This window comes from Sinocyclocheilus rhinocerous, unplaced genomic scaffold (assembly GCF_001515625.1).
Source record: "Sinocyclocheilus rhinocerous isolate Xijiao unplaced genomic scaffold, SAMN03320098_v1.1 scaffold157, whole genome shotgun sequence".
NCBI lineage: Eukaryota > Metazoa > Chordata > Actinopteri > Cypriniformes > Cyprinidae > Sinocyclocheilus > Sinocyclocheilus rhinocerous.
Genome location: NW_015665038.1, coordinates 38,290 through 55,419, shown reverse-complemented (window position 1 = coordinate 55,419; position 17,130 = coordinate 38,290). Strand labels below are relative to the sequence as shown.

The 17,130-nt window shown below is 35.0% G+C and overlaps 1 protein-coding gene across 1 annotated transcript in view; it reads right to left on the bottom strand.

Moving 5' to 3' along the window:
* LOC107731041 (active breakpoint cluster region-related protein-like) overlaps positions 1-7,125 on the bottom strand; it is a 199,620-nt gene extending 192,495 nt beyond the window's left edge. The window contains exon 1 of the mRNA XM_016542017.1: positions 6,192-7,125. Within this exon, the coding sequence (XP_016397503.1) occupies positions 6,192-6,846 (655 nt within the window). The 5' untranslated portion in view covers positions 6,847-7,125. The remainder of the gene's footprint in view (positions 1-6,191) is intronic.
* Between the last annotated feature and the right edge of the window lie 10,005 nt (positions 7,126-17,130).

The window sequence follows — 17,130 nt, the reverse complement described above, 5'->3', positions numbered from 1 at the left end:
TTAACTTTATACATTTTTCTGTATTGCTTTATTGCATTTAAATGTTCAGTTATTTTTGTTATAAGAAAAAAATTATTAAACCTGTTATACTGTATTATGACAGCACTTTTTTAAAACTAAATTTCAATATCGTGATAATACCGCATACCGTGATGAAAGCATTAGCAATTAATTATCAACGTGATACCGGCATATCCCTAATGCATTTATCTCTCTAATAACAACAACAAACAGACACATGCTCCCACAGATAACAGATAGTATTACAAAGAAGACCTGATGAACCTATGGATCTCTAATAATATTCTGCTCCACTTTTCAAAATATAAACACTGAACAGTGTAAACATAAATTGTGAACAAATAAAAGTGGAGGTTACAGTCAATACTTTAAGAAATAATGATTTTTTTTACCCTTTAGAACAGGGTTCTGTGAGCACTGAGCAGATTTTCACCAAACAAAAAAAGAATATAACATATGTGTGTGTGTGTTCGTTTTTAGTTCGTTTGAATTTTCCCTCTTTTCCTCGCTTTCCGTCGCTTTTAAATAGGTTAAAAGCGCCGTGCTCATTTTACTTTCACTTTTGAATTAACGGCAGTTCGGCGTTAATTGCTTGAATGCAACAACAAAATACAACGTCAAACTCTCTTTAGCGTATATATAAAACATAGAACTTTTATTAACAAAACAAATACAAATACACCATGCTATAGGGCAGGCTATGCCTAATATAAAATAACAAATAACTTACATAAAGTTTAATAGGTATACAAAACTGGAAATAAGTAAGCATGTATAATATATAACCAAATAAATAAGAAACGTAGAACGTTTATTAGCAAAAGGAGTAAGAAAGCTTGGAGGCACGGCATACACCTTGATGTCAAATGAAATAAATAAATTACACAAAGTTTAAATAAAGTAAAAATCAGCAAACAATGTGGAACCAATTAAATAAGAAACGAATGTTTAAAAAAACTTCCAAAATCACCTTAAACGACAAAAGTCAACAGGCTTTTCAAAATCCAAAATATTGCCAAACAGGCGCTTTGTCATTGCGTTTCGAAACTAAATCATCCGCGATCGTCTTGTCTGTCTCACCCCATTCTTCTTGTCAGTCAGCTCGACTCACTCTCCTCACTGGATAAATGAAATCTGATCTGTGATGCAATTGTCGTTCAACTGCATTGAGTTGCGTTCAGTTTTTAATTGTAGTGTCTGTTCTTTTACTGAATTTAATTATTTTTATTACTATAAAAAATCAAAACGACGGTGGGGGTCGGTGCCACGGTGGGTAAGTGACGTAACCGGTGTTGTGGCTTAACACCGGTATCACCGTCAGCACCGTCTATCACGGCGAGCCTAATACACAGAAACTTTATTTTTGTATAATTTAGATTTCTTTAATTTTCCTTGTAAAATCTCTGTTGCCTTCCACTATATCTTGGACTTAATTATGTTTGATTATTAGAAATAATCTAATAAATAATTAAAATAATTATCTCAGACATCTTTATTATTAGAAGAGATAGTTTTGACAGAGACTTTTGTTTGTGTAAACTCTGAGACACTTATTCTAGTTGCCATCATATCCCCTACAGTTTTTTCCCTCTCTCTCACACACACACACACACAGTTCATGCACAAGCTTGGCAGGCAGTGCGGAGTATTCTCTTCGCTAACCAGTTCTGTAGAAACACGCCTCAACAGGCAAAACATTTCTCATATGGAAAGCATGACAGAGAAAATCAAGGAAAACTCATGTATTTCACTCAGGAATATTTACAACACAGACTAAAACAGGCTTTACTGTTTTACATTCTTGTTACACAACTCCCTTAACCCTCATGTTGTGTTCCAGGCATTTTGACCCGGAGATGATTTTCTTTTTCCCAAAATGTTAATGTTATCACATTGGACTAAAACGTATTGACTCTGCTCAAACAAGGTATAAGAACTTCCTAAAAAACTGTGATCATTTTTTTACTTTTTGGATTTGTTTTCCCCACCTTACACTTCAAAAATGGCTGACCTACGAAAAATAGCTTGTACATTTTTTATTATTCTATATAATTACCAAATATTGGATTCAATCTTTTAACTTGTTTTAAATAGACAGAGGTTTTGTATTTCTTTTTAGAACTAATTGATAGTAGGCCCCATTGACCTCAGTTTTTGAGTGAACATTGCCAAAATTATCCATAAAGTTTTTTTCCCACTCAAAAACTGTGGTGCACAGGCTCAGATTAATGAGACCTATGATCAATCAGTTCCCAAAAGAAATACCAAACCTGTTGTAATTGAAAGGAAACTGATGAAAAAAAAAAAGAATCCAAGATTTGGTGATAATATTGCATATTAGAGATTTACAAGCACTTTTTAAAAGGCTGGTCATTTTTGACCGGAAATAACAAATTTGGATTTTCAGCATAGCACAAGGGTTAAAAAAAAAAACATTTTCTACAAGCTTTAGGGGCATTTATACCTTTATTGGGATAAAATAATGAGGGGATAATTAATAAGGGATCGGAAAAGGACCTTAAACATGGAATCAATCTCAGGTCAAACTCAAGTATTACTACACTATCATGAGCCTATGCAAATGTGCACCAAAAGGGCGATGTGCTGAGCTTCATGCTAATAATATCTATATAAGTATGTAAATTTGTGAGGCAGGCACCTGTTTTGCTGTAGATGAGGAGCTAGAGAGACCTTGAAAGTGAAACATCACAGAGGAAATCTAACAGATGGTGAAGGTGCTGCATCCGAGCCACATATATTTTTGGTCATTTTCATGTTTGATCCAGCTGCATCCTGCAGCAGTGCAAACAAACTTTTGACTAAGTTGTTGGAGCTTACGACAACTAGACATTGTTGTAAGACTCTTGACTACTCTATAATTGAGTCATTACATAAAAAAGAAAGAAAAAAAAGATACTTGAGACATAAACTACAGAATTAACCTGATCTCATTTAAAACTAAAACTTCATAGAGCCTTTTCAAAGCCTTCAAGGCTTTATATAAATTGACTGATAATTAGGTCAGAAGATGCATTTAAACCAATTGCTGTAGTGAGGCTGAGGTTAATTATAAACTCAAACAGTTTCAAAGCGTTGGCTAGAGACATTAGTTTCAAAGGTAAAACTGCTTCACTAAATTTTAGTGGCTGATGCCATGATTTTCACATGGCCAACAATGGACTCTATAAAACTGTATTTCCCTTTAAACAGCCGTATTCACCCACATTTGTTAACTACATGGTTAATGTAAAACTGACAGGAAGTCAGAGAACATTTAGTAGTTACACAACTGGAAAAAGATAGGTACTACCTCCCAAACCAAAGATTCACTGTATAAAAAGTGCCACTGCTGAGTAAAGAGAATTAGTAAAAATACACATGACCAAATAATCATAAGTGTTCTCTTCTTGTTAAAAAAAAGAGAGAGATTTTTTTTACAAAACTGCTTCACTGCTCATTAAAATTGTCATGTGGTGCAACCAATAAAGTCATGTAGTCCAACCGACACGTCAACCAATCATGTGCAACAAGATCAATATGTTTCTTAAAATATCAGATAATATAGGCAAGGTAAGTTCAGGTTGTAGAATGTAATGTGGTGCGACTTCTCGAAAACGTAATGACATTTATAAAATAATGATCTTTGCCAAAAAAAAAAGTTTTTATCTTGAAAAATATGTTTAAAAACTTTAAGATATTATACAAATGTATGAAATTATGACATATGACATTCTGTGTACAAACTGATGTGAAATATAAATATATAAATACTGTTTCTAAAGACGAACAACCAGCTATAAAAGGCCATTTTTAATGTGTAGGACAAACATGCATTATCGTTAAAATTTCCCGTCACATTGTAAAACCAAACTTACACCCTTGATGGAGATGAACATGATATGGATATGGTCAGTGCTTCTCTAATACTTCCTAGGCGTTTATCTTCATCTCTCGCTCTCTCTCTCTCGCTTCCACACCCACACATCATTTCCAGAGGCCCAGATGTTCTTTGCCTTCCAACCCACTGCAACGCAATCAACCCCAATCCCTGATTATCCCATATTAAATGAACCGGATCAGTCCATCAAACTGTCACAGACAAAGTCTAACAGAGCAAGTAATGTGCATGCTAACTTCATAGACAGTCCAGACAAGTCAACTGACACTAAACAGATATGGAGCCGTTATGTTTCCATTGTACCACAATCTCAACAATACTGTGGAAACTAAACTGTTTGCCTGGATGCTTCTTATCAATCCACTTAAGAATGAACACTCAAAGGCAGTGGTTTATAATGCAGAAAAGGGTTGCAGTTCTGGTTATGGAGAGCTGAGGAAAAAGAATGGCAAATGCAAATAATAAAAGAAACTAACTAATAGTTATAATGGCTAAATAAATACAAAGATTTTTGTTGTTGACATCTAAGGCTGTGCATCCAATCAGACTGCATTTTGGCAAGAATTTTATGGATTTAATTTCATTTAAGAATGCTTTTGTTAATGTTTGCACAATGTCACCCAGCACAACAATCAATCAATTTATTGTATATTTGTCACACCACTGACCAAATATACTTCCCTAAACTAACAAATGCACAATTTTTTAAGTAAATATAAAGTTTGGGGTTGGGATCCTGCCTTTGATCAGCATAAAATGTATGCATGAACTTTTACGCAGATGGGTCAAAGACAGTGGTAACATGTGAGTGAGCATGTCTCATAGGAGCAACACGTGCGGGTTCCATCAGATTTGGTGCCTCTTCCTCTTTCCTGTTTTAGAGTCATTGTGGGTTTTTTTTAAAAGAGTGTCAAATCGGATAAAGCTCCTATCTGTGTCACAGTGGTGTTGTGAGAGCAAATTATGGACACTCAGCTGATCATGTTGTGAGATAATTACATAAGCGATTGTGTTTTGATACATTCAGCATTTTATCAGTTAAATGCTGATTGTGTTTTGATACATTCAGCATTTAACTGATAAAACTGTCAGAAGAGAAAAACTTGTGCACTGCAGTTGACAGTATATGGACAACAAATGAAGAAAAGGATCTGTCTGATAGACAGAAGTCTCCAAATACTTTTTTTTTTTGCTTAATTTTTAACTGTTTGTGTATATTTATACAACTGAAATAAACCGTATGATAGCATGTGTGATATTTTAGTTTTATAGAACTGTTCTATAAACCACAAATAAATATCAAGTAAAGTTTCAGACAATATTTGGCCATTTAGTTTGTATACGTTTTTCTCCACCAATGAAAATAGTTTCAAAATCACCCAAAACATCTCACCAGAAGTAGTAAGCCATCCAGGTACATTTCGACAACTGTTTTACAATTACTATGAATTCGGACATACTACTCTCAGTTTTACGCTTACTATATAGTAGGGACGTATTAGATTTCCAATGCAGCTAAAGATTCCTCCCCCTCTTTACTCAAAGATTTCTATAATCACATCTCCACTCCACTCCGGGTTATCCAATTTCCTCACTGGTTTAAGAAAGATCCATTGACTGTTCATTAAAGCAATAGTTCACCCAAAATAAAAAAATTGCTAATAATTTTACACACCCCCTCAGGCCATCCAAGATGTAGATTTTGAGAAATTTTGGATTCCATCACTTGGCTCACCAAATGATCGTTTACAGCAATTGTTTTTTAGACAGAAGCAACAGTTTGAAATTAAATATGTCTTAATTATTCATATTTTTATTACAAGCACTTAGCTTTTCGCTTTGACATTAACTGATGGACTAGAGTCATGTAGATTATTGTGATGTTTTTATCAGCTGTTTGGACTTTCAATCTGACGGCACCCATCCACTGTAGAGGATCCATTGGTGAGCAAGTGATGTAATGCTACATTTCTCCAAATCTGTTTCTATGAAGAAACAAACTTATAAACATCTTGGATGGCCGGATAATGAGTATATTTTCAGTAAATGTTAATTTTTGGGCGAACTAGCCTATTCCTTTAAGCAACGTCCTGTGACACACATTCCCAAAATGCACTTCAACAGACTAACATGTGACATAGCAAGCATAATTGCGTATTTGATAAGTGATCAACAGTGTCAGCCCACATTCCTACTGAAGGGAACTTAACTGGCGCTTTGAAGGTGATAAGAAACTGGTATGGTAGGAGTTTTTAAGTTAAGTTTGTCCTACCTGCAGAGGAGGAGTCGTCATGGTCGGAGCTCAGGTATCCGTCAGGTGTGCTGCGTCCAGACCCGTGAGAGCCGCGGAGCGCGAGAGAAGGAGACAGTCTGCCATCATCCGAGTCCAGATCCCGACTCAAGCGGACGCGAGGATTCAGCCGGTGACTGTCCCGAACGTTACCTTTTGGGTTGAGGATGTTTTTTCGCAGAAAGTTTTCGTTGAGCTCCACGTCCTCGAACTCGCGGTCACTGTCCTGCTCGCTGTTCCGTTGCTCGGCAACGCACCGAGAGATGTCACGAGCCGAGGGGAGTCTTTGTGGAATATCGGGCTTTTTCCGAGGAGGGACGAGGATGGGCTTACCTGTCTTGCTGCCCCGGAGTACGTCCCCGCCTTTGCTCTCTGAGTCGCAAGGACTGTCCTGATTTGAATCTGCCTTGTTACACCATCTCTCGATGTCATAAGTTTTCTTCTGCGCAATGGTGGTCTGCAGGTAAATCACCTTGAACTTCTCTTCCGACAGAGCCTGCTGTAACACCTTCAGATTGGCTTTGCATTTCTCCAGCTCTGCCTCTATGTCCTCCACCGAGTTGAGGTTCATCACGGGCACTTCACCGTCGGGAAACTCGTTCCTCCAGTGCTTCTCAAATTCCGCCTGTTCCCACATTGTCAAAGCAGGGTGGGGGGAAAAGGTCCTTGAAAATGTCTCGTTCCAGCTAAAACAGCTTGGGTTCACGGTCTCAAACGCCTGTTGTGAAGTAGCGACTGTTCATTTTCTCTTTCGCGCATATCCACTCACTCACTCACACCACCGATCAGTTTACAACTGAAAAAAACTTTCAGCTTCCGCTACATTGGAAAGTCGTGACGTCAGCTGGACACGGAGCCAATCAGATCCACTGGCCGTTTACATTTAGTCGTGCAAAATCCCTGCGGTTGCTTTTTTACACACCATTGAAGCCGCACCTGTTGAGTAAACATGCGTTTGCCTATTGATATACATTTCAGTTCAGGTTTACAAATAAATGTACTTCCAAATGTAAATAAAATAAAACAATACAATTAAATGAATAAATATGTACTTCCAAATGATAAAATAAATAAATACATGTACTTCAGATAATAGTTATAATAGTTAACATAATAATATTAAGTAACAATTAAGGAAAGTAAAAGTAGCAAACACGTCTAAATACAATTAAATGAATAAATATGTACTTCCAAATGATAAAATAAATAAATACATGTACTTCAAATAATAGTTATAATAGTTAACATAATAATAAGTAACAATTAAGGAAAGTAAAAGTAGCAAACACGTCTAAACTAAAAGTAACAATAATTAATCATTAATATTTAATTATAATATATTATATCAAAAATAAAATATTAAATATAAGTATAAATGCATCAAGTTGGAGCAATAGAAAAATGATGGGCAAAAGTTTAGTGATAAAGGCAAAGACACACAAATCTTTGTATTTTCTTAATCAGAAGAGGGGTTTCATTGTTTTACATGCAATTGTTTTTTGTTTGTTTGTTTTGCATCTTTTTCATGCATTCTGCAAACAAACACAGCTCTTGACTTCAGTGTGGACACTTTTTTTCTTGCGTCTCCTGTGTCTGTCCATTGTGGTATTGCAAAAGGCTGTTATGATGCATTTTGTGTCTTGATAATTAATGGATTTAATCCTAATTCTGCTCTCTGTGCATTATTTGCAAGATTGGAATTTGGTTGATTATTGACATATTATAATGGTAATTGGGAGAAGAGTGGGAGAAGTGTCCTCCAGTACATTTGAGGTCTGTTTTTTTATGTCCCAGTTGAGTCTAATTCATGGTCCATTTTCTGTACAGAGCTGTCAGGGCCTATTCTTCATTCAGATTCCCTTTCTCACCCCGATGTCGATACCATTAGCAGAGACGTGCAGGACAAATTCGATATGGGTATCATCGTGTCACTGGAGAACTGGAATGGCCGGGTCCCAGCAGTTCTATGAGAAACTGAAGATGAGAGATGTGTGTACTGATAGCCGCATATCACATCAGAGATGAGAGGGGGCAGAGGGGTCTGCTGCATGGATCAATCCACTTTAGAAAGTGTTTAGGAGCTTGAGATGCTACAAATGCTACATTTTTTTTCTTTCTTTTGTAAAAATTACTACCATTTTAACCTCTGCAACTTAGCAGTGCACAATGAAACAAAGCCCTCACACGAGGGTTTTTAGTATGCTTATGCATTAGCACTGGAAATTCAAATGCAGTTTCAGCAGGAATCTGTATTAATAATTCATGACATTTTGCATCCTTTGATCCCATTCTGTGCTGACTTTCAACTTGAGCCCTTGTAAAATGTATTTGTGTGGGACATTCAATGGTTTAGCACTATATAATTATTTATTTTAACAGGTTAACAACCATACAGGGGGTTCAAAGGGGGATAGTTTGCCAAAAAATAAAGAAATAAAAATAAAAAAAAAGCTCTGACATCTTTTACTCACCCTTACTGTATTGCAAACATGTATGGCTTTCTTTATTCTGTGAGAAGAAGATATTTTGAAGAATGTTTAAACTGTTTTGTTCTTGCAATGAAAGTCAGTGGGGTCCAAATCAAGACTGGAAATCTTTTGACTTTCATTGTATGGAATGAATGAATGAATGCATCTCTTTTGTGTTCAACATAAAGGTTTGGAACGATATGAGATATGACGGTGAGTAAATCAGGATTATTATAAATAAACAAGCTAAAATTATGGGGGGAAAAACGTTTTTTTTTTTTGCTTGAAATAAAATAAACATTAATTGAAACAAAATAATTATGAAAAGTATTTTAATTTAGCTAGTTGTCTAACCAACATTTCTCATTTTCTCATTTTATTAAAATAACAAACTAAAACTTAAATAAAAATTAATACAAATATATAGACATAAAAACAGTTACTAATAAAAATGGCAAAACACAAAAATTGCTAAAACGTAAATTAACAATTATAAAAACTAAAAACAAAAATAACTAAATTATTTAAGAAACTAACAAAATAAAAATGAACTCAAAATATTATCTATGAAATACATATTTATATACTACTAAAACTACAATAGTATCTCAATGATACTAAAATAACACTAAAGTAAATATTGTCAAAGTTTTCATTTAATATATAGCTTTGTGAGGGTGACATGACATTTTCATAAAAAAAGAAAAAAAAAAGAAAATGCATAATAAAAAAAACAATAACTACACTCTAAAAAATGCTGGGTTAAACACAACCCAGTGCTGGGTAAAATAGGGACAAACCAAGCAACTGGGCTGTTTTGACCCAGCGGTTGGGTTAGATGTTTAACCCAACCTTCTGGGTAGTAACCCAACCGCTGGGTCAAAACAACCCAATTGCTGGGTTTGTCCCTATTTTACCCAGCACTGGGTTGTGTTTAACCCAGCATTTTTTAGAGTGTAGGAAAAAGAAAAATCACTTGTTTTTTTGTGTGGGAGGAAAAAACTGAGTAAGATGGTAATTATGAGGCAGTTGGAGGAGGAAAGAGGAAGAATGGGCTGTTACATTAGAAACAGGAGACGAGTGCATTCACTGAAGCTAATGCAGTCATACCTCTGAAAGGCTGAGGGCTCGTCTCATCACATCTTCAGCTGATGAAAAACATTCAGTCTGCGTGAACCATCAGAGGGGTGTAAACATCTAACATGATCTAATATAATTCTTAGCATACCTAAAAATTATTCACCAATTATTGTAATTATGCCAAAGCCACGGGGCTTAGAGCCATTATAAAACTGGCAGCACAATGAACAGTGTCAGAAACTGAAGACCCGATTAGATCATCCTTTATTTGATACGCATCAATGCATTTAACTCCTGCTTGAATAGCAGCCACAGAGAGAATGTCTTCCTGTAAATTCAGACTTGTTTTAGTTGCTCGTACCATTATTCGATGGAAGGTCATCGCAATATCTTTCATTTGGCAAAGAGAGAAACCTTTAGAAGACTTTGTTTCTTTATTCCAGTTCCATTTTGGACTCTGTCCCAGAACTGCAAGGTCATTTTTACTAAAAGCCTATTCAACTTTTATCAATAAACAGTCACTTGTAAATGCATGATACATAACTTGGTTCAGTTACCATGGTGATTCACACATTAAAATCACTCCACACTTTCTAGCAAACTGATGAAATGAACTTGTGAAAAAGAAGGGACACAGTGACATGCATGATGCACTGCATTACCCACATGTGAGTAAGACACACAAATAACAATGAATCGCTTGGTATTTAAACAAGATGATGGTGATTTAACAAAGATTTAGATGCCCATTTCATGATAGTATGCATATTTGCCCATCCCACAGATCATTTACAGTTAGTATGAGGGGGAAAGTCACTATGTGGCATTTGTTCACTAATGAAAACATACATTTTGCTGTTTTTTTTTTCTTATTAAAGCAAATGTGGCTAAAAATCTCCAACAAACTGTGAATTTGGGAATTCTACAATCCTGCAACTGCTAATATCTTGGAATCAAGGGCAGAAAGGGTTTAATGATGAAGCGCTTCCCCCTAGTGGTCAATCTGTACAACAAAACACAGAACATGTAGGATCTTAAAGGAAGCCCAAAATGAACATTTGCTGAAAATTTACTTTCCCTCAGGATGTGGATCAGAACAGATTTGGAGAAATTTAGCATTACATAACTTGCTCACCAATGAATCCTCTGCCAGGGGTGCCAGTCAGAGGTAGGGCCGTGCACAGACCTTTTGAGGGGCATGTGCTGAAACTGAAACTTCTCCCCCCCCTCCTTTTTTATTGGTCACTCCTTAGAGTTATTCTATATTTAGGGGTACATTTCATGTCAGCCAAAAAGTCAGAAAATCAGTATTCTTTTTTGATAAATAAATTAGGTGGTTGAATAATATATCCCCTTAATGTGTTAAATTAATTGTTTGGCAAGTTTAAGCTCTAATGACTTTTTAAATATGTTAATGAAAATTAACATTTGATTCATTATTTTGTCAACTGTGTTATGGACAAATGTTGTGTCAAATGAAACATGAATGAAGTCCCACATGTTTGATTACACATTTGATTGAAGGTTTTTGAGTCTATTCACCAGAGTTTTTGAGGTTATCTGTCTAACTGATTTAAAATATGAATTTGGGGCTTCATAATGGGCGTACTGTGGGATGCTATCATGAAGGATGAAACTTTTCTTCAACATAAATCCACAGTACGCTGAATTTAGTCTTATTCACCATCCTTACCAAAGTCATCCATCCCCAGAGATATCCCCATCTTTTTTTCTGACGGTTTAGTTCACATTTAAAAGATTTATAACATAAAAACCACACATAACACAGTTGACAAAGTAACACAGTTGACAGGTAAGAATGAACTTAGTATCCATAAAGCATTTTAAACACACACACATTATAATAATATATATTATAACGTTAATGAATATATTGTATTATTATAAAGGTAAATGAAGTTTTATAATGCATCATGACACTTCAAGTTGTAAGGACTTACACAATAACATCATAACACTTTATCAGTCATGACTAAGCAGAAATAGATATATGCCAAATCTATAATATTATATAGGTTTATGTCCATCATGAGGAATTCTGAATGCTTTTTAACCCTTGACAAATGTGAATATAATGTGTATATAATATTATGGATACAGAGTTCACAGAAAGTGTGGCCGTGATTAGATCAGTTAAGTTTATCCGTTGTTTTCCAGGGTTTTAGGCAATTCCTATGTAATTTCTGTGTAATGACAATAGTATGTGAACATTTATTTTTATCAACAACACTCAGTGGGAGCATAAATTGACACTGAATTACCAACATTGTCAACCATGTTAATCCTTGTCAACTGTGTTACAGTTGATGGGTAACAGAAATGACAGGTAACACAGTTGACATTTCAGCCATTTTAGGGCCTTGTGCAAACTGCTGACCTTGGAATAGTTAGTAGGGGTTAAGTTAGGTAGTTAGGTAGTAAGTTCACCAGAACATGTTGATAACACAGTTGGCGGTCAATTAATCTACTCTATGTGCAGACAATAATCTAGATAAAATATTGAAGAGAAGTTATGACTTTCCACACTGTCTTCAATTTTCCCTCCAAAAGAGGAAAATACATCACATGATGTTGGACATGTGACATTGGAACAAACCATTGCTGATTTATAGGGGGTTTTATAGGGAGTAACACAGTTGACACTGATTTCTCGGACATACACAAAATGGATGATTTAATGTAGATGCATGAGAAAAATATTTTTTAAAACACCTTTCTCATAATTTAATGATTATTTTGGACAAATATTTATAAGAAATATATACAGAAACATGTATTTTAGAGCTAATCTGAAGAGCAAAACCTCACATTTACCAAATCGGACAGCACAAAAACAGCAAATTCCAGTATAAAATATGCCATTTTTGCAAGATAAAAGATGGATATCTGTTGGATTTTTGTATTAAATGAATTAGAAATGTCCCGACATAAAAGTGATCATTGTTTGAAGTAAAAAGTTATTGAAAAATTTGTAAAATTGCTAATAGAGTCCATGGACATGACATGTACCCCTAATTATAGAATGACTCCTTAATGACAAATTAAATAACACAAAATAATACTCTCAATTATTCAGTATTATTTTGTTGTCAGCATTATTTATAGGGTCCTCTGTTTGTGAATTGCTCGTGTACTCCCTCTTTTTTTTAATTGTGATGATCATGAATTTAATCTCTTTATATATATATATATATATATACATATACTGAACAAAATTATAGACAAAAGTGTTGCGTTTATAATTTTGTTCAGTGTATATACATACAATTCATTTTTTCTCTGCTTTGCACACATGAAGTTCATGAATTAACATGAATTAACCATGCGACCATATAATATGATTAAATGTTAATAAATTAAGTGTACCAGCAATCATAAATCAAAGAAGAAATTTCTTAGAAGTATATTTTACCTAGGTGACGAGGATCACACAGTCGCTTTGTGTCAAACTCAAATGCAGTTACAGGCTTTTTGACCAGCGATTGTGTGCATTTTGTCCGTCATTAAAACGGCGGCATCACATTACGTTTTCATCAACAGGTTACAAAGTTTGTTGTAGCTACATGGGCGCTCAGTTTTTCCTGTTGTAAAATACATTTGGAAAAAATCTCATTTTATAAAAGCTGAAATGCTACTCTATGCACAGGCTATTTAAGTGTAGGCTATTAGCTATGACTAGATGGAAAATGCTAGCCCTCTCTCTCCGGTCCCACATGTCTCAGACCTCAAATACATAAAATGTGAGCATTTATAGACTGTTTCTTGCATAAAGAAAACGCTGTACTTATTCAACCTACAAGATAATTATTTACCCTTGCAAGACTTGCTGTGGAACTTTAGTTCATTCAGTCAAGATAGAGGGGGTGGAGTTATGAGGTTTTACTGACAGTTTGAGCGGATCCAACAAGATTTAGTCACTAGCTCTTTTTAATACCTTTCATTGGCTAAATATTTGTAAAACAGACAGACAGATGTAAAGGGTGACCAATAGCATTGATTTATTGAAGAATAAAAACAAAACAAAACACCACCACCAAAAAAAGGGCACTTCGGAGTGTAAGGGCAAAAAGGGCATGTTCTCTGCACAGGTTGAGCCCTACCTGCAGTGCACGTGCCTGGCCAGAGGTGTAAAGAGTAGGCTACCTGGAAACCATACTTGAGTAAAAGTACAGATATTTTACAGCTAAAATGACTCCATTAGAAGTCCATAACCAATCACAAATGACTTGAGAATAAGTCTAAGAGTATCTGATTTTAACAGTACTTAAAGGGATAGTTCACCTTCAGTTGCTGGTCCCCAATGTAGACTCAAAGATGCATTAGTCCTCAACATCTAAGAGAAATGCCAGTGAAAAGCAAGAAAAAGTTGATTTGTGAGGAGAGCAATCACGTTTATTTTCTATAATCAAAATAAAACTGAACACCTCAAAATTCCAATAAATCAATGTCAACACAACCACCTCTTAAACGTCTATAGACACTAAAGTCTCAGTGAAGCACAAGTGCTCAAGAAGGGCATAAGTAAACCAATATAATTCTAAAAGTTCTCTTCAGTATGACGGATAAATAAAATAATGTTAAAGCTGCAGTCCGTAACTTTTTTAAAAATGATCCGAAATCAATATTTGAGCAAGTACATAACCAGCCAGTATTCGAAACTATCGCCTTACTTTAGCCCGATTACAACGGTTATCTTATAATAATGTTTTCTAATTGGAGTGGTACAGGTAGGTTTTCGTGGGAAATTCGAGCATGGCACTGCGTCATTACGTCACGTCTGTAAACATAAAGAAGTTGTCCCGTCTACTAGGCTAGATGCTATCCTGCAGGTGGCCGATCGTTTATAGCCTTTTCTCATAGCAGTTGGAGTAATTACATGTATCATTTTGATGGTGGATTGTAATCCAGAAAGAATTATGGTGAAAATGCTTATTTGAGTCATATATTCCAAGAGGTAGGCTAGAATCTGTGAGTGCAAAGTACAATATCCACACAAGTGCGGTGACTGACTGCCACACACATTCTCCTCAAAACATTAGATTCATCCACGCACAGCTGCAATTCCAGGTTTTCAAACAGAGATGGCGACAAAGAGGCAAAACTTACGGACTGCAGCTTTAAGTAAAATTATAAAGTCAAAGTCTTCTTGCACTAGACGTGCTGGTTTCAGCCTCATCGCTAGCTGTAGTAATGTCCTTATCTCGTATATAAAACACCAGTGATTCACAACTACCTGCTAATGCACTCGTATTCTCATAAAGCAGCCTTGTTGACAAGTTTCGGTGAGTAAGGGCAAAACGCACAAGATATAGCACCTTTAATGCTCTGTAGATGGAAATATTGCTTCTTTTGTAGCAAAAATAAACTGCCGCAGAAAAAGTTAGGTGCCATGCAAAATGTAATGACTAATTGTATTACTTATGTATTGAGTAAAGAGTACATATACCCATTCAAAAATGTAGTGAAGTAAAGAATAAATGTTGCTAATACCTTTGATATTCAGTAAAACTACAAAGTAGCCAAAAAGATACTCAAGTACAGTAACAAATTACATTTACTCAAATACTTTAAAACACTGGTACCGTCAGAATAAGAGTCTAAACTGTTGATCATAACAGAATAAATAATTTACATGACTCCAGTCCATCAATTAACTTCAAACCATCCTCTATCCATAATACTACTTTCTCCAGTGAAGAAGCCGTCTCATCGGAGTCAGGGGAGAAATATGCACAGATCAAGCACCAGCCAAAAATAGTCCTAAACAAATATGTTGGTGGATTTTGATATGAGAGGACAACAGGGGATGGACTTCTACACTGGTGAAAGCATTATTATGGATTATGGACTGGTATTTTGGACAGAAATGACAGTTTAAATTTAAAACGCCTTAATGATGACATTGTTTCTTACATGTACAACACTTTTTGCTTCACAAGACATTAACTGATGGGCTGGAGTCAAGTATTTGTGGATTATGGTGATGTTTTTATCATCAATGTGGGTAAATAAATATAATTTTCATTTTTAGGTAAAGCATTTTTATAATAGAGGATCTGTTGAATTAAAAAGTGCAAATCAGATTTAATAAAGATAAACTTTTTATTATTCGTTTTGAAAAGATCTGTGCGAGACAAAATAGAAATCTCTTGTGGCTTTATGTAAATGGTTTACATAATACATTTACATTATGAAATTATTTACTCCACATTAATTCATCTCATTAAGACTGACAAGACTTCATGTAATACAAATACATTGTGACAATGCCTATTATGTTAAAATACATCATATTCCACATTTTGACAACACTGAACTTTATCAAGCAATACGAAATATCACCTGGACCTTAACGACATCATACAACACTGTAATCAACTGTATGGAATAATTGGTAAATGTATTAAAAATAATCAAGATTCTTCATCAATTTGGAACAAATTAAGAACATCTGTTCACATAAAGTGAATATATTATTCCTTGCATAGATAGATATATTTTAAAACATAACACTATTTCAAAAAATAACTCACAATAATGGGCCTTTCGACAATTTACACAAGCCATATACATCACAAAACAAAATCACAGTGGAAAAAGCACACATATTTCTCTAAAATCAGTTCTGCCAAAGCTTTTCAGTGCCTGCTGAGCTTATCCATCAATCTATAAAGTCCACCATATAGTATACCAAATCCTATTGAATATTACTTTATCTTCCTACTGTAAGAGCTCTTAACTCTTTCTATCAGACAAAAAATCTTTTCTATTTGTTCAATTAAGGCAATACTTGGGTTGCACCACTGAATGAGGATGAAGTCAGGAACTCCAAGACTTAGACTACAACACTTTTGCATCACAAACAGCAAAATACAGAGAGTTTTGACAGATGATTAATTTCCCATGATGCATGACGTATAAGCACAGTGCTGAGAGGTTATTTTGTGGTTGTTTTAAGGCCGTTTCAGGTCAGTATTTGAGTCAACAGTGTGTAAATCAGAGGCTAGAGGGCAGTGAAGACTGTTCCTGAGATTGTGCATTTCACATACACTACATCAGGATCTGAACTGTGCAGACATACACTAGAGGTAGACCTACCTACTGTATAAAATATCTAAAAAATCCAAGAGTATAAATTCTTCATTACATAACATGGATTTCATTAAACATTTTCAGTACAAAACACAACTTATTTGAATTCATTCAGTGGTAGTGTTATATATGGTATATATAGATATATATATGTTATATATAATGTATATTTTATATGTGACTTGATACCGTCTCTTTAAAGACAATTTTATTAAACTTTTGGCTTTTTTTTTTCTTTTTAATGAAATAGTCGTGTGGTG